General features: G+C 41.2%; 1 protein-coding gene across 2 annotated transcripts in view; it reads left to right on the forward strand.

Moving 5' to 3' along the window:
• MBD1 (methyl-CpG binding domain protein 1) overlaps positions 1 to 22,050 on the forward strand; it is a 40,182-nt gene extending 18,132 nt beyond the window's left edge. Inside the window, exons 2-8 of one of the 2 annotated variants that reach the window (XM_080683612.1) lie at positions 3,821 to 4,050; positions 4,757 to 4,930; positions 11,066 to 11,369; positions 13,282 to 13,500; positions 16,201 to 16,417; positions 18,727 to 18,829; positions 21,665 to 22,050. In XM_080683612.1, coding sequence (XP_080539738.1) covers positions 3,821 to 4,050; positions 4,757 to 4,930; positions 11,066 to 11,369; positions 13,282 to 13,500; positions 16,201 to 16,417; positions 18,727 to 18,829; positions 21,665 to 21,893 — 1,476 coding nt within the window. In that variant the 3' untranslated portion in view covers positions 21,894 to 22,050. The remainder of the gene's footprint in view (positions 1 to 3,820; positions 4,051 to 4,756; positions 4,931 to 11,065; positions 11,370 to 13,281; positions 13,501 to 16,200; positions 16,418 to 18,726; positions 18,830 to 21,664) is intronic. The other variant, XM_080683613.1, reaches the window with a different exon arrangement.
• Positions 22,051 to 22,254: the final 204 nt, after the last annotated feature.

Consider the following 22,254-nt stretch of genomic DNA (forward strand, 5'->3'; position numbering starts at 1 on the left):
TACTTTGAGCTTACAGAAAAATGAAAAGGAAAAGATCAGAGTCTGTGCATCTCAGATGTCGGGTGTGATAAGAAATGTGGATGTTAGCGGTTGCAGAGTTGTGGGAGAAGAATAAAAGCCACCAGAGCTGAGACTTGGATGCTAAACAACTCCACCAGAACACAGCAATAACAGGTGTAATGCCTGAAGTAATGGAAAAGCGAAATGAGCCACCTTTTGATGAGTGCCTCCTAGGAACCCAGTTATTTACTTCTCAAAATAGTTTTTTAGCAGGAAATTTATTCTGGTCATGGATAGAGGGGTAGAGGACAGAATCATAGCTAGAATATCAGACATTATTCTTTAAGAGATTAAACTGTAAACTGTAATACTAGGAACTATAATGTGAGCTGTTACAGTAACAAAAGCCTTCAGTGACCTTGAAAATACAAGTTAGTTATAAAATTCTTTTTTTGCTTGCCTTTAGCATGGTTTAGAGTCCAGTGTCTACACATGACTTTTTAAAAAAATATATTTTATTGATTTTTTTACAGAGAGGAAGGGAGAGGGATAGAGAGTTAGAAACATCGATAAGCTGCCTCCTGCACACCCCCTACTGGGGATGTGCCTGCAACCAAGGTATATGCCCTTGACCGGAATCGAACCTGGGACCCTTCAGTCCGCAGGCCGACGCTCTATCCACTGAGCCAAATTGTTAGGGCTACACATGACTTTTGATCACTTGAAATATGCCTGGAATCTCCTGTTGAGATGATAATATAGGTTAAATAAAATATATTATTATAATTAATTTTGCCTGTTTCTTTTTACTCTTTAATTTTTCAATTATAGTTTACATTCAATATTATTTTGTATTAGTTTCAGGTGTCTTTTTACTTTTAAAAATGCAGTGACTAGAAATGTTAAATTACAGATCTGGTTTACATTATATTTCCATTAAGCAGTGACAGTTTTGTTTAATGACAAGACTGTGCATGGATTGGCATTATCTTGGTAGAGAACTCCAGGTCATACCTTATTCATCCAGAGAATGGGTCCTTTCTGGCCACAGAGTCCTGCATAGCAAGCCCAAGCCTTAAAAGGCTTCCTGGCTCCCTGCTTACTGCTCTGGCTGTTTCTCACTATCCTCTAGTCCAGGGGTGGGCAAACTTTTTGACTCGAGGGCCACAATGGGTTCTTAAACTGGACCGGAGGGCCGGAACAAAAGCATGGATGGAGTGTTTGTGTGAACTAATATAAATTCAAAGTAAAGGAGCGGAGGGGAGAGCAAGAGAACCCTCCGCTCTTTCGGCTCCGCGGGCTGGATAGAACAGCCGAACGGCCCGGTTTGCCCACGGCTGCTCTAGTCTAACCCTATTCTCTTCTTCAGTCAAAATGTGCCTCAGGGCCTGGTTCTTGGCAAGACAATTGATGCCTGATGATCTTGGAACTTGGTTGCTGTTCTCAGCTTGTATGTATGTCTACTTGGGAACCTGAGTTTCTGTGTGTATCCTACCCCAGGTGCAGTTTTAACTCCGCTCTGTTTGGTTGATACTGAATCGGCATTTCTAAAATGCCATACATATTAGAGAACAGTCCTTTGTTAACTGGCTCCAGACTCTAAGTAATTCAGATATGGATGAGCTAATTCCCATGATATTACTCCCGACATCATGTTCTGTCTCTAGCTCACCTCAACCTTGCCTTATCTTGTTCAGTTAAACCTAAGTATCTATCTGTGTACCGGAACCCTTAATCTTTTCATCAGACTTCTCCAGATGTTGATCTTCTTTCTCCAGAAGACTCCTTTACCAAGACCCAACCTTATATTTTGGTAGTCCTGACAATGACGTTTTAAGTGTAAGTGATCAGATTGACTCTCTGCCATACGTTGAGTTTTGTTACTGTGAATCAGGACCCCAGGGTCTCATGACTCACATAAGGTTGACTGGATAAAACTAGCTGGAAGTACAAAGCTCAAGACCGTGGGTTTAATGGTGGCCCTAGGAGGAGCAGAAATTGTCTCAGGCCCACCCAGAAACGTGGTGTTTTCTTTCTGTCTTTCCTTCGTATGAGAACCTGACAGTGGCAGGCATTATGTTCAATGCTAGGAATACAGAATTGAAAAAGATATACTCCATGTGATTTTATTAAATGTATCAATATGTATTCAAAATGGTGTATGCCTTTCCAACTTTTTAGTGGATGTTTGTGTAAAATGAACATATTTACAGAAATCCAAGTTACCCAAAATGTCAGGAGCATAGCCCTTGCATTAAACTCCTGGGCACAACAGACATAGAAATAAAGTTCTACCACCAGTTTTGCTCTTCTTTTTTACTTTTCCTTAGTTCTTTCCTCTCTCCCACCCTTTCTTCCTTCTCACAACTCATTTTGTATACATTCTATATATAGTTGACCTTGAACAACGTAGGTTTGAATTGCATGATATCCACTCATACATGGATTTTTTTCAATAAATACCTGTACTATTTTTTTAATGTTTTGTTGATTTTAGAGAGAAAGGAAGGGAGAGGGAGAGAGAGAGAGAGAGAGAGAAATATCCATTGCTGCCTCCTGCATGCCCCCCACTGGAGACTGAGCCCGCAACCTGGGCATGTACCCTAACTGGGAATCAAACTGGTGACCTCTTGGTGTATGGGTGGATGCTCAACCAATGAGCCACTCCAGCTGGGCCCTGTACTATTATATATATATATATATATATATATATATATATATATATATATATATATATATATATTATTGATTTTTTACAGAAAGGAAGGGAGAGGGATAGAGAGTTAGAAACATCGATGAGAGAGAAACTTCGATCAACTGCCTCTTGCACACTCCCCACTATGGATGTGTCCGCAACCAAGGTACATGCCCTTGACCGGAATCAAACCTAGGACCCTTGAGTCCGCAGGCCAATGCTCTATCCACAGAGCCAAACTGGTCAGGGCTGTACTATTTTTGATTGACAGTTTGGAGTCCAGAGATGCAGAGAGCTGACTATGCACTGATCTAATTTTTTATATTTTTATAGAGGACTAGCATTCACAGATATTGGTAGGGGATGGTGGTGGTGGTGGTCCTGGAACCATTCCCCTGTGGATACCAAGGAACAACTTAAGTTTTGGGGAAGTCAAAAGTTACAGGTGGATTTTTGACTTTGTGTGCTCCTAGCTCCTGTTTTGTTCAAGGGTCACCTGTACTTAGGTAGCAGCCTCTTATAAATTTTTTAAATTGATTTTTGAGAGAGAGAAAGACAGATTTGTTGTTGGTAACTGATTTATACATTCATTGGTTTCTTCTTCTATGTGCTCTGGCTAGAGATCAAACCTGCAATCTCAGCATATTGGGACCATGCTCTAACCATAAGGTACTTGGTCACGGCTACATAGTAGCCTCTTTTAATTGAAAGTGTTTTGATGGTGGTAATTATGTTGTCTGCCGAGAGAAACAGAATACTGAGTGGCAAGATCAAGGTCAAGAATTGGAAGACCTCTAATTCTTGTTCTATCCAGGTCTGCTTTATTTGAAGTACCTTGAGCAAATCACTTAATGTCTCTGATTTGACTAGATAATCTCTAGCATCCCATTCAGATTTTTTGCTTTAGAATTCTATGAACTTTTACTCAAATGGCACTTGAGAAATATTGGAGATGGATTTGATCTTAAGTATAGGCTCAAAGAATCAAACAAGTTACACCTTAGCCACTTAAACTTATCTAGTACCAAGTTTTATTTAGTTTGAGTATTGGTGGAGATCATGATTAATTGAAAATATGCTGTTGATTTTGGATCTATCAAAAGTGATAGTTGTTCTTTATTTTAGAGAGCCAAGCCTCCCGAAGGCCGAAGGGCTGAGCAACAGCTGGAAAGAATCCTACGCAGCTATCAGAAACATCATGCTATTTTGGATTCCATTAAGTCCATAGAGCGGGATCGCTTGAAAGTTGACTGGTACCAGCACAATGACCGCAAATTTGTGGACAATCTTGTGAAAACAAGAATGAAGGATGCCATGCAAGGATTTATCATCAACACTGAAGAAAGACGAAATAAGTAAGGCTCACAAGCCTGATGACCCAGACTATGAAATAATCCTGAAACCACTTGAGATTGACCAGTCAAAAAAATCAAGTGAATGTTATAGTAAGAATCATGGCTGAGATATTCATATTCCTGCCAAATCAATAACTAAGTATTTTTACTTATAATCACCTGCATTGTCATGATAGCAAAAGAATAATTGTTTTATATTTTGTTATTTTAATTAAAATCTCATTTTTCCTTTTGTTAAAGATATACATTACATATCACATCTATATGTGATCAAATAAAATATGGCACAGATCAGTGCTTTATTTTTTAGTAAGTTTTTGTTGATTTCAGAGAGGAAGGGTGAGGGAGAGAGAGAGAGAAACGTCAACTATGAAAGAGTGTCACCGGTCAGCTGCCTCCTGCAAGCCCCCATCAGGGGTAGAGTCCAGAACTCAGGCATGTGCCCTGACCAGGAATTGAACCGTGACCTCCTTGTTCATAGGTTGATGCTCAACCACTGAGCAACACTGGCCGGGCTCTCTTTATTGCTTTAAATGACAACGAGCTTTATTTTATGAAAGAATGCAATGGTCTTTCCCTTCTTGTGAAATTTATGATTAAACATGTACTTCTGAAATAAAATTTAACAAAATAAAAATAAATTTGTAAAATGATGTATGTGGCATCACAGTTTTAATTTAAATTTTTTTTGGTCATTTTGTTTCAGGCTCCGTGAACTTTTAGCAGCAGAAGAAAATGAGTATTTTACTGAAATGCAATTGAAAGAAGAAACAGTTGAAGAGAGAAAAGAAAGAATGAGAGAGAAAACCAGATTATTAAAGGAGAAGAAAGAAAAAGAGAGGCAAGATTTTGTGGCTGAGAAGCTAGACCAGCAGTTCAGGTAATGATGTCAGAAACACACACAAAACATGTGTATTAAAAGGTGTAAGATTGCTGATGTACAACGGAGTATAGCTTTAAGAGGTTATAGACAGTAGTTGTACCTTTAAGTCTTGGTAATTATATACACACTAGAGGCCTGTTGTATGATATTTTTAAAAAAATATATTTTATTGATATTTTACAGAGAGGAAGGGAGAGGGATAGAGAGCTAGAAACATCGATGAGAGAGAAACATCGATCAGCTGCCTCCTGCACATCCCCCCCTGGGGATGTGCCCACAACCGATGTACGTGCCCTTGACTGGAATCGAACCCGGGACCCCTCAGACTGCAGGCCGACGCTCTATCCACTGAGCCAAACCAGTTTTGGCTGTTGTACAATATTTGTGCAAGAATAGGCCTTCCTTCCCCTGGCTTCACTCCCTGCTGCCCAGGAGCCGGCACATCCCCGCTCCTACTGGGAGCCGGCAAGTCCCTGCTTCTGTCTGAAGCACCACTACAGTAGCTCCCTCCGCCGCCCCCCCCTTCCCCTCATAGCAGGCTTCACTCCATGCCTGTATATGCAAATTAACCTCCATCTTTGTTGGGTTAATTTGTATACTCACTTTGATTGGCTGTGGGCGTAGCAGAGTGATGGTTAATTTGCATGTTTCTCTCTTTTTTTTTAAAATATATTTTATTGATATTTTACAGAGAGAGGAAGGGAGAGGGATAGAGAGCCAGATACATCGATGAGAGAGAAACATCGATCAGCTGCCTCCCGCACACCTCCCACTGGGGATGTGCCTGCAACCAAGGTACATGCCCTTGACCGGAATCGAACCCGGGACCCTCCAGTCCACAGGCCGACGCTCTATCCACTGAGCCAAACCGGTTTCGGCCATGTTTCTCTTTTATTAGGTAAGATCATTGCAAAATGCAGGTGCTAAGGGATTTTTTTGTTTTGCATTAAGAACACTTAATATTTACTCTCAACAAATTTCAAGTATAATATACAGTACTATTATTATTTTTTTAAAATTTAATAAATCTTTATTGTTCAGATTATTACAATTGTTTCTCCTTTTTCCCCCCATAGCTCCCCTCCACCCAGTTCCCACCCCACCCTCTGCCCTTACCTCCCCGCCACTGTCCTCATCCATAGGTGTACGATTTTTGTCCAGTCTCTTCCTACACCCCCCATACTCTTTCCCCCTGAGAATTATCAGTCCACTCCCTTTCTATGCCCCTAATTCTATTATATTCACCAGTTTATTTTGTTCCTCAGGTTTTTAATTCACTTGATTTTTAGGTTCACTTGTTGATAGATATGTTTTTGTTGTTCATAATTTTTATCTTTACTTTTTTCTTCTTCCTCTCCTTAAAGAATACCTTTCAGCATTTCATATAATACTGGTTTGGTGGTGATGAACTCCTTCAGCTTTTTCTTATCTGTGAAGCTCTTTATCTGACCTTCCATTCTGAATGATAACTTTGCTGGGTAGAGTAATCTTGGTTGTAGGTTCTTGCTTTTCATCACTTTGAATATTTCTTGCCACTCCTGTCTGGCCTGCATAGTTTCTGTTGAGAAATCAGCTGACAATCGTATGGGTGCTCCCTTGTAGGTAATTAACTGTTTTTCTCTTGCTGCTTTTAATATTCTCTCTTTGTCTTTTGCCCTTGGCATTTTAATTATGATGTGTCTTGGTGTGGTCCTCTTTGGATTCCTCTTGTTTGGGGTTCTGTGCACTTCCTGGACTTGTAAGTCTGTTTCTTTCACCAGGTAGGGGAAGTTTTCAGTCATTATTTCTTCAAATAGGTTTTCAGTATCTTGCTCTCTGTCTTCTTCTGGCACCCCCATAATTCTGATGTTGGTACGCTTGAAGTTGTCCCAGAGTCTTCTTACACTATCTTCAACTTTTTGGATTCTTTTTTCTTCTTGCTTTTCCAGTTGAGTGTTTTTTGCTTCTTTGTTTTTCAGATCTTTGACTTGATTCTTGCGTTCCTCTGTCTGCTATTGGGTCTCTGTATAATATTTTTTATTTCAGTCAGTGGATGTTTAATTTCTAGTTGGTCCTTTTTCATATCCTCGAGGGTCTCGTTAAATTTATCGGCCTTTTCTAGGATATTCTTGAAAAGCCTTATAACTGTGGTTTTGAATTCTATATCCAGTCGTTTGTTTTCCTCCATTTCTTTCGTTTGTGATCTGTTTCTTTGCCTCTGCATTTTCGCTGCTTCCCTGAGTTGGTAAAGTAGCTTTGTGTGCTAGGTTTCCTATATGGCCCAGTGGGTCGGCCTCCCAGTTACCTGAGGTGGACACTCTTGGTGCACCCCTTTGTGGACTGTGTGTACAGCCTTGTTGTAGTTAAGCCTTGATTGTTGTTGGTATCACTGGGAGGAATTGACCTCCAGGCCAGTTGGCTGTGAGGATCAGCTGTGTCTATGCTGGGAGAAGTTCGGTGCTGGAGACAGCCTTATAGGATTAGACTTGCAAAATCGCAAAAGCCTCTGTGCTCAGCTTGGATGGGGCGGAGTCTCAGGGCGGAGCAGACAGTCTTGGCTTCCCGTCAGCCCTGCCCTTGCGCACGTGCCTCCTGACCTTTGCCTTCCGCAACTCCCCTGAGTTTCTGCCTGACAGTCCAGATTCCCCCTGTAAGAGTGTGGGTCCCCAGGGGCTCGCCTGGAACTGGGGTTCAGTGCAGTCGGAACTAGGGTTCAGTGCAGTCAGGAGCTTCCGACTCCCTTCCGCTAGGGAATGCCTGCGGCAACCTCCACATTCAGCTTTCTCTGCAAGCACTCGCGTGCGGGCGCGCCTCCAGACCCACCGTGGCTCCCCCAGGTCTCCGAGTCTCTGAGTCTCCGTGTGCCTTTCTCTCTACTTGACAGTACAGACTCCCCCTGTATGAGCCGGGTCCACGGGGTTTCACCCGGAACTGGGGTTCAGTGCAGTCGGGGGCTTCCTTCCCCCTCCCGCCAGAGAAAGTCAGCCAGGCACTCAGTTGCCCTTCCTCTCTGCATGTGTCTCTGTACCTCAGCCCTTTGCCGCTCCTCTGATTCTCCATGAGCTTTCCTCTTTCCTTCTAGTTGTAGAATTTCCACTCAGCCAGCCTTCCTGTGGTTCTGGATGATGTCCGTTCTGTCTTTTAGTTGTAGTTTTGTAATTGTTGTGTGAGGCAGCAGTTTAGGTGCTTACCTATGCTGCCATCTTGGTTTCTCAATATACAGTATTATTGCTTATAGCCCAAGATAAAGTAAAAAGCAAACTCTGCGTTTAAAGTATGGTAGAATACAGAAGGAATATATGAGTTCATTTTTCACAGCGCAGGAAATCTGAATAGATGAGATATCCAAAGGTCAACAGATGTGAGAAAGAAGCAAAACCAAGCATGTGGAGGGATCAAGACATGGTCCTTTTGTTGTTTATCCTCACCCGAGGACATTTTTCCATTGATTTTTAGGGCGAATGGAAGGGAGGGGGAGAGACAGAGAAACATTGTTGATGTGAGAGACACACATCAATTTGTGGCCTCCTGCCTGCACCCTGACTAGGGCCGGGGGTTGATCCTGCAACTGAAGTACGTACCCATGACCAAGAATCAAGCCTGAGACCCTTTGGTCCTTAGGCCAATGCTCTATCCACTGAGCAACACTGGCTAGGGCTAGACATGGTTCAGAGATAAAGCTTTTGCCATCTCTTCTCTTTCTGCCATTAACCATATAGACTGTCCTACATCTTCCTAGGAGAGGTCCAAAGGAGAAGTAAGCTATTGCAGTGAGTAGTGCATACAAATTGCAGATACAGCTGCTAACAGAGTAAATTAAACCGCTAAGACTAGAGGGAAGGGGAAGTGTCGGGGCTTGGAGCTGCTAAAGAAGGGCAGGAAGAAAACCAGAGCAGTCGTGCATATCACCAGAAGGAACTCGCTACTCCCCATCTTGAAGATGGGTAACTTGAGTTCCACAGATAGTCATTTTACTAGATTTTCAAGCTTGTAGCAACCAAGACAGGATTAGACTCGAATTATCTGGCCTTTCTGAAGTTTAGCCTCATCTCCTGTCCTTGGCTGGACTTGGACACTCCCTGCTGGCTGCTGAGAAGATGCTGTGAGGGACAAAGGGGACACTAGCAAGTGAATTTCAATGAGCCATTCACATATTTCCCTAAAGGCCGGTGATGTTAACAGTTGTTCATGTGCTTATTTGCCATCTGTAGATCATCCTCTTTGTGAAATGTCTCTTCATTTCTTTTGCCCATTTTCTAATTGGATTAGCTATTAAGTTTTGAGAGTACTTTATTTATTCTGGATATGAGTCCTTTGTGTAGGACATATGGTTTGGAAATATTTTTTCCTAGTCTGAAGCTTGTTTTTTTATTCTGTTAAGAGGGTGTTTCACAGAGAAAAAGATTTTAATTTTGATGAAACCCAGTTTATCAATACTTCTTTTATGGAGCTTGCTCTTGGTACATTGTGATTTCCTTTTAGGTGTTCTGTATTTATACACAATGAGCGATTGAACCCCAGATTAAAATAGAAAATTTTGAGCTTTGTTTTGCTTTGGGTATTTTTGTTAAACAAATATCCTAGGATGCATGGTCAGAACACTTGTCTCTGTCAGTTACTGGCCAGGCATTGTTCTAAGCACTTTACATGTATGTATTCTTACAGTGAGGTACCAAAGAACCTAAACTCCAGGGCCAGCCTGCCAGCTTTTCACTCCCAGCTCTACCACATATGAAATGTATGAACTTACCTATGATGCCTAACTGCTCTGTGCCTCCTCTTTCTCATCTATAAATGGGGCTGATCATAATGATGAAAATGCACTTGCAGTAATGCTCACTGCGACATTGGTGGTTGTGAAGATGATAAAAGTCATACCTGCAATGTGCTTAGAACAGCGCCTGCAAATTAAACGTCAGTAAGTGCTGCGAATAGTATTACTCCTCCTGGGAAGACACTTGGCTACCTGCGTTAACTCTAACATGGAGGTAATTCTTGCTCCTACGTTTGAGTTGTCAGATACTTACGAGGATGATACAAGATTTCCTGTGTGAAAGTACCATGGAAAGCACTCACAAACAAAAAGGCTTCCCTTTTACCAGTGATTATTTTCATTAAAATAGAGGTATTGACCACTCTTGCAATAAGAGTTTAGACCTCATCCTTTCTTTCAGTCTTAGCTATTAAAATGTCATCAGAAGTTCTATATTGAGCCCATTCTCAAACTTCAGCGTCTTGGTGCTGAATTTGATTTAGAAACCAGGAAGACTTGATGTTTATAAACATTGCCTTCAGTCAGAGGGTCTCCTCGCTTGGCTGGATGCCAGAACCTCCTGGGTGCTCTGACCAACTGCAGAGGCCTGTGTCCACCCCAGATGTTCTGATTTACCTAGTCCGGTCTGGGAGGAGGGAGGGAAGAAGTGGGGAGTAGGATTTTGAAAATATCCCTAAGTAATTCTGAAGTGTAGACATTGATGGATATCACAGGACTCAATTAAGGACTTTGGGAGAAATTTGAATAACCAAGACGGAAAGAAAGGACACTTTGGTGAGAGCGTGTCTTCTCGAATGGTGACATAGCCTGGGTGTGCAAAGGCAGCTCAGGCGAAACCCCTTCAGTGGACGTGTGCCCTGCCCGCAGCCCAGGGTGATGGGGAAGCCTTCATCTATGCGGTCACAGATGACCTTTCCTTGAAGGTGCATGCGGGGTCTCTTCCTACCAAAGCCTCGTCCACGTGTAATATTGTAGGGGCCCACCGCTCTTGTATTTCCTCTGTAGTAATAACCATAGTCAGCAGTTATTGAGCTCTTATTACTTACCAGGCATTTACATTTGTTATCTCTGATCCTTACCAGAACCTTGAAAGTGTTAAAAAAAAAAAAAAAAAAAAAAAGCTCAGATAGGTCAAGTTTCCAACCCAAGGTCACACAGGAAATGTCACAACTGGATTCAAAGCCTGCTCTGTCTGACCCAGTGCCCGTATTTTGTCTGTGACATCATGGTGCCTGTCTCCCTGCCACTCGTCACATGTTTGCTCGGATGGCCTACATCCAGATCTCCGACTTCTTCCGTTTCGGGATCTGACCGTACAGACAGGTGCCTAAATAGAGCCGTGTCTCATGAAGGTTTTGTCTCTCAAACTCTCCTTTCAGGGAACGCTGTGAGGAGCTCCGCACTGAGTTGCTTTCTCTCCATGAGAAGAAGGTGTGTGAGGAGCGGAAAGCACAGGTTGCGTTTAATGAGGAGCTGAAAAGGCAAAAACTGGTGGAAGAGCAGATGTTCTGTAAGCTCTGGGAGGAGGACCGATTGGCCAAGGAAAGGCGAGAAGCTGCAGAGGCGAAGAGACAGAAAGAGCTAGCGGAGAACACACGGCTGGGGCTGAATGCCCAGGTCACCGACATCAACGCGCGAAGGCAGGCCGCGCAGCAGCTGAAGGAAGAGGAGGCGCGCCTTGTGGTGGGCCTTTTATTTATTTATTTATTTAAAAATATTTAATTGATCTTTTACAGAGAGGGATAGAGAGTTAGAAACATCGATCAGCTGCCTCCCGCACACCTCCCACTGGGGATGTGCCCGCAACCAAGGTATGTGCCCCTGACCGGAATCGAACCCGGGACCCTTGAGTCCGCAGGCTGACGCTCTATCCACTGAGCCAAACCGGTTTCGGCGTGGTGGGCCTTTTAAAATGCTGGTCATGGGCTGATCACTCCGTGGTTATAGGACCAGTTTGCAGGCCTGTGACTGCACAGTTTGCCTAATGCCCTTGGCTGTTCACGGAGCAACATGATCAGAGCCTTGGATTTCAAGGCCCAGTTAATAGTGCCCTCCCATTGCAGAGAGCAAGTTACTTCACTATGGTGGCTCAATTTCTTTATCTGCGAAAGGAGGAAAAATGCAACTACCTTTTTTGGGAGGGTGAAATGGGATAATCACTGGCAATGCTATGGAGGGCTAGTGGCAATTTGGCAACATCCCCTGTTCTTGGATATATGATATGTAAAGTGACAGTTTCCAAATCCTATGAAGAAATGCTGAGGAACAGCTGTGGTGACCGTCTGGCCACCAATATCAATAATTTCATTCCAACAAGATTGCTGCCTCTGCTGCAGCATTTTCAACTAGTGTGCAGCTGAAACATGCAGCACCTATTTGGCCGGGGCACTGACCTCTTTTCCCTTAGTTGGTCTAATAAAACAATGACAACAGCCAGCACAACAATAACCATCTGCTGTGAATGAATCAACATTACACCATCATGGTCTAACTTATTTGATAGTTAAATCAGAATCCAAATATGGTTGTTACAAGTCTCTTCTAGAAAGAAGGACTGTTTATTATTCACTTGAGATGGAAAGGGGTGCAATAAATTCATTACATTGGCACAACAGGTGTAAGATTAAAACTATCCTGGTGAAGCCAAAACATGGCAAACTACTTTTAGGTCTCTTAGTCTTTAACAGCTTCCCCCCGTTCCATCCCTTCCTATCTTATAGTCTGGATTTGGCTGACTACTTCCTCTGGATGTGGTTGAGCTTACTTTAAAAAAGTGTGGCCTGCTATTCCACTGGCTTTTATGCTTGATACCCATTCCTTTTCCTTAGATTCTGCACTTACCGAATTTGACCCTTACCATTTAGTTGGATTTACTGGCATTAGTGGAAAAGTCTAGTATAACTCCCCTCTCACAAACCAGTAATCACGGCTGTTATGAATCAAGTTAAATCAAGTCAAATTGGGATTTGTATCCCATCCTCACTATTGATTACTACGTCATCTCCTGTCCCAGCTGGACAAATACTTTTCCCTTCAGGAGAGTTCAGCTGCCTCTGGCAGGAGGACGAATGTCCCACATTTTCTACCAAACCCACAATGCCCAACAGCATTGGTGCCCCAGTTAAAACCGCCTGTTTGGCCCGGCAATCAAGCCAGCCAGAAAGCTAAGAAAATGAGAGGAATGGGGGGATACTTTAAAGAACATCATGCTTAAAATTTGGTTTTGCATGTTTAGCTGACATGCACATTTCCATTTTGGACTCTTATAGCTGTTTAATAATGCGCCCACATCTAGATGTGCAGATGGGCATAGAAGAGTAAAGTGTAGAAGGCCAATCCACTGAGATGTTGAGAGTGGTGCCGAGTGATGGGTACTAGGTTTAAAGGTGGTTTCTCTTTATACATTTCTGCATTCTGAACTTGACAACTATTACTTTATAATTACACAGCAATTTCACAAAGCCTTACTGCTGGCTCAGCATGAGAAGGCAAGTTTTATTTCTTATAGTCCTTCTAATTCCAGGTGTGTATATGAAATGCATTTATTTGTTTTGTCCAACGGTACTGAATTATCTTCTTTATTGTTCTGCTTTAGGAAGATGACAGAGCTCAGGTGAAACTTGAGGATGAGCAGGATAAGCTAAAGAAACAGAGGACAAAACAGAAACTTAGGAACACTTTGCAAAAAGCCCTCCAAGAGAAGATGGAACGTCTTCAGCAGGAGTACAGAGAAGAAAAGGACTTGCGCACGAAACTCGTGCAGATGGCCCAGAAAGACTTACAGGACGAGGCTGATAAAAACAAGCAAAAAAGAGTAAGACATGCATTCAGTGTCTAATATGTGCTGGGTGAAATTCCTTGTTGAGCTCTCAGTCTTACAGGAGCCAGCCACATGCAGAATGAACCATAACAGTGCCACTCTAAGTGTGGTGTCAGCATCATCTGGGAGAATGTTAGAGATAGAAATTCGTAGGCTCCAGAATCAGAATCTAGAAGTCCTGGCAGGGGCAAGAACTCTGTGTTTTAACAAGCTCCCCCAGGCTTATTCAGATGCTCACAGAATCCTGAGAACTCCTGCTCTATCACATGGTGATGGGATCGCAGGAGGAGGAGGGATTATGCCTGCCTGCAAGTTGGGGAGGACATCACTGAGAAAGTGATATGAAAGGATATGTAAAGTGTTGTCGGGCAAGGAGAGGAGAGAAAAGCATTCCAGTATTCATTCAGCTGTCTGTTCCTTTGACATTTGTATGGAACTCTGAGGGTGTCATGCTTTTCCTATAGTACTATTTTTAAAGACTATTTCTAAGAGCAGTTTAGGTTCATAGCAAAGTTGAACAGAAGACACAGAAATTTTCCATAGCCTCCTGCCCCCACAAATGCAAAGCCTCCCTCCATTATTAACATCCCCCAACAGAGTGGAACATTTGTTACAATTGATTAACCTACATTATTATCATTATCACCCAAGGTCCATAATTTACATTAAGCTTCACTTTTGTGTGTGTGTTTTTTTTTTTTTGTTTTTTTTTTGTGTGTGTGTGTGTGTGTTTTGTTTTGTTAATCCTCACCCGAGGATATTTTTCCATTGCTTTTTGGAGAGAGTGGTTGGGAAGAGGGAGACAGAGAGAGAGAGAAACATTGCTGTGAGAGAGACACATCAATTAGTTGGTGCTCCCTTCAAGCCTGCATAAGATTCACTCTTGGTGTTATACATTCTGTGGGTTTGGACAAATGTATAATGACATATGTCTACCATGACAGTACCATACAGAGTAGTTTCACTGGCCTAAAACTGTCTCCAGAGGTTTGCCTTTTCCCAGAATGTCATATAGTTGGAATCATAAAGTATTTAGCCTTTTTAGATTGGTTTATTTCACTAAGTAATATGCATTTAAATTTCCTACATGTCTTTCCACCTTGTCAAAAATCAATGGAGAGTAAATGTGAGGGTTTATTTCTGGACTTTTAGTTCTAGTATACCATTAATCTATACGTCCATCCTTATGCTGCATCTCATGTTTATGCATCTTGATCACTGTAGCTTTGTAGTGAGTTTGAAATCAGGAAATGTAAATCCTCCAACTTTGTTCTTCTTTTTCAAATTGTTTTGATTATTCGGACTCCCTTCAATTTCCATGTGAATTTAGGATCAGTTTATTGATTTCTGCAAAGAAGACAATGAAATTTTATAGAGATTATTTTGAATCTCTAGACCAATTTGGGGACGATTGCCATTTTAACAATATTGTCTACTGATCCATAAACATAGGATGTCTTTTTGTTTATTTAGGTCTTTAATTTATTTCAATAATATTTCTTAGTTTTAAGAGTATAAGTTTTGTCCTTCTCTTATTAAATTTATTCCTAAGTAAGAATGAGACTACGTATACAAGCCATTCTGATAGTGCAGCTATAGCCCTCAAACCTTGCTAGTCCTACCTCAGGTCTATGATTTTCTCAAAAGAGATCAGATCAGAGATTGGATGGAACAGCACAAATATAAAACCATGAAAGATGGAGAAGTAAACTGAAATGTCTTTGTTATAAAGTCCAGTTCACAACCTTAGCTGCACGTTCAAATCACTTGGGAACTTAAAAACTATCCATTAGATAAGAATCTCTCGAGGTGAGACTCAGCCCTTAATACTTTTTAAGCTCCCCAAATGGGCATGGTTCTCTCTCTCTCTCTCTCTCTCTCTCTCTCTCTCTCTCTCTCTCTCCTCCTCTTCCTCCTCCTCTCCCCAGCACATTTTCCTTGCCTCTCTCTCCTAAGCTCCAAAGGCCCTTTTTTGGCCTCTGTAACTTGTTTCCTGAGCCTATTTCTTCTACGGCTCACTTCTACCTCTGTGATTTTCTAAATAAACTTTTGCTTGTATTTGAGTCTTGGCTCTGATTTTTTTCTTAGCCAGAACTCAAGTAAAGAATAAAAACAAAAAAAAGAAAAGAAAAGAAAAGAAAGAAAAGCTCCCCAGGTTATTCCAAAGTGTAGCTAAGATTGAGAATGGCTGTTACAGAATATCAGGTGACTGACTCATCTTCTAGTCAGAGACAGTGCCATAATAGTAGTAGTGATTTATTTTGTTATCAGGTTAAGATTTCATCTACCCAAATTAAAATAAATGAAAATAAAGCTGTACCATTGCATATTATTTGGGAACTGCTTTGAGACACACTTTTTGGAATAGTGTTTGAATTAACTTACTCAACAATGTATTTTAAAACATTTCAAACAGATAGAAAGAGTAGTTCAAAGAACCCCCATGTGTCCCTTACCTAGCTTCGACAACCATCAGCTAATGATCATTCTTGTTTCATCTGTATCACCACCCAATACCCCCACCACCCCTAAATATTTTGAAGTAAACCCTCAACATAATATTTAATCTATAAAATTTCAGTGGTAGTTCTGAAACATTGAGATTGTAATTCTAAGATTGTTTTTAAATATCCTCAATATCATTATCATACCCAAGAATGTTTTAACAACATGTGGTAAATTTATGTTATGTAGGAAGATAGGATAAGAGAACAGAAGATATATCGTCAATATTTGGCACAGCAGCGTGAGGAAGAAAATGCTCAGGAGAAAGAACTGGACAGAATATTAGAAGAAGAGAAGGCAAAGCAGTGGGCGGAGAAGGACAAACAGCTGAAACTTGAAAAGGAGGCAAGGAAACAACTTGTGAATGAGGTCATGTGTACAAGAAAACTTCAAGTTCAAGAAAAGTGTAAGGACATGAATTATATTTTAGTTGGGCCTTTATTCAATTTAAGTAGCATCCAAAATATGTATTAAATAGGTATTATGTATAAACTACTATGAGGGATGTAAAAAGGATTAAGGCAAGATCCCTGCTTTGCAGGTCTTATCTAAGTGTGACCATCTAAAGCATATGGAGAGCCGAAACCGGTTTGGCTCAGTGGATAGAGCGTCGGCCTGCGGACTGAAGGGTCCCGGGTTCGATTCCGGTCAAGGGCATGTACGTTGGTTGCGGGCACATCCCCAGTGGGAGGTGTGCAGGAGGCAGCTGATCGATGTTTCTCTCTCATCGATGTTTCTAGCTCTCTATCCCTCTCCCTTCCTCTCTGTAAAATATCAATAAAATATATTAAAAAATAATAATAAAGCATATGGAGAGGGTTATATCCCAGTAGACTCTGAGCAGTCGTAGGGGAGGCCTTCTGAAGGGTAGAGGAACAGCATGACTAGTCTGTGGGCCTTAGTGATTATGAAGGAGAGTGAGAAGGTAGGGCAAGACACACATCTTTTATCTGTCTCTCTATGCTTTCTGCAGGTGTCTCCATACCTCCCTACCTACAGACCTTTGCGTGGGTAGTTTTCTCTATGATGCTTTTGATCTAGAGGAATTCTGGACATCTTTCAAGGCAGCTCAGATGTCTCATTCCTCAAGAGGCCCTCTGTGTTACCCTGTTCCTACTTCTTCTGGGGCTCTCACTACGTCCTACTCATGTCTTACTTAGCACACCGTTGTGTTCCCTGAGCTTCAAACAGTGCCTGGGGCTCTCACTGAGGCCTGCTCATGTCTTAGCACACCATTGCACTCCCTGGCTCCATACAGTGCTTGCTTACAAAAGGAGGTGTCTGTAGAGAGTAGGAACTGCCACCTCCAGATTCCCATCATTCCATGTCCAGCCCAGTAGATAGACGATTCACAGTTAGAGTACCATTAGGCTTCACATTAATTGTCTTTGAAAGAGAAAGCTCATCTTGGTTCCTTTGATTAATTCTCCACTCCATGTATTGTAACAGCAGTTAAAAATTAAGTCAGCCCAGCCTCTGTTGCTCAGTAGTTGAGCGTCGACCTATGAACCAGGAGGTTACGGTTCAGTTCCCATTCAGGGCACATGCCTGGTTGCTGCTTGATCCTGGTAGGGGGCATGCAGGAGGCAGCAGATAAATGATTCTCTCTCATCATTGATGCTTCTATCTTTCTCTCCCTCTCCCTTCCTCTCTGCAATCAATAAACATTTTTTAAAAAAATTATTAAGTCAGTATTAGAAGAAAGCTTATAAATGAAAAAGATTCTGTATTCATCCACGATAAATAATTCAGAACAGACTGAGAAAACAAAGAATGTAAGCATTTGGGACCATTTATAAAGAATGATACAAAGACAGCTATAATTCCATCAACCCAGGAATAACTACTATTCACAGCTTCCTGTATTTCCCTCCAATATTTTTATTATGTATATAATTTCCCTCTACAAATCAGGGTCATGTTGTATATAATGTTTTATAGCCTGGATTTTGCACTTATTATAAACATTTCCCAGGTCATTTTTCTTCAATTATAAGATTTGTAATGCTGCCTAGAAATCCATTATAAAAATGGACCATAATTTATTTTACCAAAACACAACTAATGGACCTTCAGATGGTTTTGAATCTTCTTACCAGTACTTTAGCATTGCAGGTTATCATGATTAAGTGGCAGATGAATATGTTACATTTGTCCTAAAAGCTCTGTAAATAGTTTATTTTGGCTTATATATGATTGTTTAAGATAAATTTCTGTAAGTGGATTTTGGGAAGATATGTACATTTCAGATGTGTATTGCCTGGTTGTGTTTATTCTTTTGTGAACTCTGTTTGTTTTCTTTGTCATTTTTTTTTCCTATAGGGATGCTTCAATTTTTCTTATTTAATTTTTAAAGACCTTTTATACTAAGACTTTTTTAAATATTTATTTTGTAATAAATAAAAGCTCTCATTAACATTAATGGCAATAGAACTATTTGTCCTCAAGAGGAGAAAGTTCTATGGTAATTGGTTTGAAAAGTCTCAACAAAAAATGATTAAGAGAAAATCTGTATAGATCACACAGCACATATGAACCTAAACCCTGCTCTTTCCTCGGTGGAGATAACTACTTCTACCTTATTGGCCTAAGAGCCAGCCCAGTGATTCTAAGCTCTGCCTTTCTAAAAATAATATGCTGTCAACGCCCAGAAAGATGTTAGCAAGTCTTGTCTGAAAAAAGTCAATTAGCAAGCATCGCTGTTGTCTTTCGTAGTGCAACGAAAAGCGAAAGAACTGGAAGAACGTGCTCTGGAACAGGAGCACATACAGGAAGGTCTCAAAGAGCTTAACCGTGAAGAGAAGGAGAATTTTGTAAGGTACGATTTTCTTTTCTTTATTATCACTTACTATCTAAATAAAAAAATGGAGATTTTTAACACAGAGGACCATGTGCCATAATTCTTGCATTACGACATTATTTTACATCAGTACAGTCAGGTGCTACGTAGCGTTTCTACCAACAACGGACTGCATATACGATGATGGTCCCCTGAGATGGTAACAGAGTTGAACCATTCCTATCACCTAGTGCTGTCCTCGCTCTAATAATGCTGTAGTACAGCTCATTACTCCCATGGTTATGGCGATGCTGGTGTAAACAAACCTAGTGTGCTGCCAGTAGGATAAAAGTATTGTATTCTGTGTTTTTGTTTGGGTGCCCTGACCGGGAATTGAACCGGCGACCTTGCCGTGCACGGGACAGCACTCAAGCAACTGAGCCACATAGGCAGGGCCTATTCTGTTTCCACTGTACCTTTAGATATGTTTAGATACACGAACAGTGGGCTTGAAGCCTGGGTGTGTAATAGGCTATCCCATCTCGGTTTGTATAAATGCACTCTGCAATGTTCACACAACAACGAAATCACCTGACACATTTCTCATGTATCCCTGTCGAAGTGATGCATGACTATTGTATTTGTCCTAAAGGCTCAAATCACTCTACAGAATTTCATATTAAAACAAGTATCAAGGTGCCTGGCTAGCTCGTCGGTAGAGCATGAGACTCTTCAAATAAGTAAAATTAAATTCTCTTGCTATTGTGTACATTCTGATTATACTAATTGGGTATTGAACTGAATGGTCATCTTTATTTTATTTGTTTGTTGTTAATCCTCACCTGAGGATATTTTTTCCATCGCTTTCAGAAAGAGTAGAAGGGAGGGAGGGAGGAGGAGAGAGAGGGAGACACTGATGTGAGAGAGACACACTAATTGGTTGCTTCCTGCATTCACCACAACTGGGGGCGAGGAGTGAACCCGCAACCCAGATGTGTGCCCTTGACTGGGAATCGAACCCAAGACTCTTTGGTATGCAGTCCGATGCTCTAGCTACTGAGCCACATTGGCTAGGGCAGATGAACATCTTGAAAAAATAGTATAAATTAGAAAAAACTTTTTAAAACAGGCACCAATCCTATATCCTAATGAAATAACTTGATGACCGCCCCCCCGCAAGGAAACAAACTGTGAAAATAGAATCTGCCACAGAAGCATATAAATGCTATAATCTTTATTTCTAATGAAAGCTGATATTAAAAATGTGGCTTATCGATTGTACAATGGTGCAACTGCTAAGGATAACAGTATGAAATTTCCGCAAAAAATTAATAATAGAACTGTCATATTGTTGATGTAAGAAATATCCAGACCTGTAGAGAACGAGTTTATCTGAGCCAACACTGATGACAGTTGCTGGGAAGCAAGATCTCAAATGCTCTGGAGAACGGCTGTTTCACAGTTTCTCTTAACAAGATTATATGTTTTTTGAGTGGTTATGCTTATTTCAAGATGTGTTAACGTATATGCCTGGTGCGTGACTACCCACCATGACCTGCCCAGTTAGGAATTTATGATCAGATCACCCTGTGAGGTTACTTTCCATAGAACTCCTTCTTAGTCCACAATATGATCTGGCAATTTCACTTCTGAGTATATATCCAAAATAATTAAAAGCAGGACCTTGAAGAGAGATCTGCATGGCCATGTTCATAGCAGCACTAGTCACAATAGCCAAGAGATGGAAATAATCCAAATGTCCATTAGCAGATGAATAGATAAACAAAAGATGGAATCTGTATACAATGGACTATTATACAGCCTTAAAAAGGAAGGAAATTCGGACACATGTTACAACAGGGATGAACCTTGAGGTCATTATGGTAAGTGGAATAAGCCAGACACCAAAATACAAACACTGTGTGATTCTACTTATATGAGGTACCTAGAATAGTCAAATTCATAGAGACAGCAAATAGGATTGTGGTTACCAGGGACTGGGGGAAAGGGGAAAAGGTGGGTTTTCAGGTTTTGATGGGTATAGAATTTCAGATTTGTAAGATGAAAAAATCCTAGAGATTTATTTTACAACAATGTGAATATACTTAACACTTAAAAATGGTTAAGATGGTAAATTTTACATTACGTGTTTTTTATCACAATAAAAAAAATCACACTATAAATTTAAAAAAAAATGTAATCCTCACCCAAGGATATGTTTTTATTGCTATTTAGAGAGAGAGAAAGGGAGAGGGAGAGAGAGAAACATTGATGTGAGAGAGAAGCATCGATCGGTTGCCTCCCAGTATGTGCCCGATCAAGGACTGAGGATTGAATCAGCAACCTGGGTATGTGCCCTGACCAGGAATCAAACCTGCGACCTTTCAGTGTATGGGACGACACTCCAACCAGCTGAGCCATACTAGCCGGGGCTCACAGTTTAAATTTAAAATGTGGCGTATATATTTAAAATGTTGCTTATCTGTAGGAGAAATTGTCCAGTTAATACTGAACATAATGAGACAAACTTACCCACCTAGTCACCAGCAGTGTGAGACCACGGCAGGCTTTCCCTGCAGGGGCCTGGCCCTTTGATAGACGGAGGTGGAGAGGAGTGAGAGGGGGGATGGAAAAAGACCAAAACTCTCTCCACATCACAGCGGATATTTTGAAAAATTCCCTCCCTAAAAATTAGTATTTGTTCTAAGTTATCTTAATTATATATTGAACACATTATTGGATTTGTCATCTGTTTCTTCCCCACTCACCCTGATTTTAATTTCACTCCACCAATTACATTTTAATTATAATGCCCTAAATAAATCCAAATGCTTACTTCTTTAATTTTCTACTTTGACATTTCTAATACTGCAGACGCTCCGGTTTAGCCCAGGAGTACCGGAAGCAGCTTCAGATGCAGATGTCCTACCAGCAGCAGGCCCGGGAAGCACAGAGGGAAGAGGTGCGCCGGGAGCTGGAAGCAGGGAGAGCAGCGGACAAGATGTGCCAGGACAAGATCCGGGAGCTCCTGGGCGACTACCGGGTGCAGCTCCAAAACGTCCATCCCATGCGGAGGGCGTGCCCTGCGAAGCTCCCACCGTAGTTTCGTAAACATCCATATTTTTTCAGTCTTTTAATATTTTTAACTAAAATACACTGACATGTTTCTTTGAGCTCATAGCTATACTTCCTTTTTCTCTGAGTTTGCATAATGATATATAATTTTGTTCCTCTTTTCAATTTCATGGACTTACAAATCTGAATGACACTTCGTATCACAGTTATTTTCCTCACCTGGCTGACTTTATCCCACCTACCGCCTAAAATGCTCACCCTGTTTTGTGGGGGGTTAGGCCTGGGAATCTTGGGCGCTGTGTAAAATATGTTTTACTGGTTAAGTTTTTAAAAAGGTAGAAACGAACATGCTCACATTCCTAACATTCAACATTAAAATTATCTTCACT

This window comes from Plecotus auritus, assembly GCF_963455305.1.
Source record: "Plecotus auritus genome assembly, chromosome: 8".
Taxonomy (NCBI): domain Eukaryota; kingdom Metazoa; phylum Chordata; class Mammalia; order Chiroptera; family Vespertilionidae; genus Plecotus; species Plecotus auritus.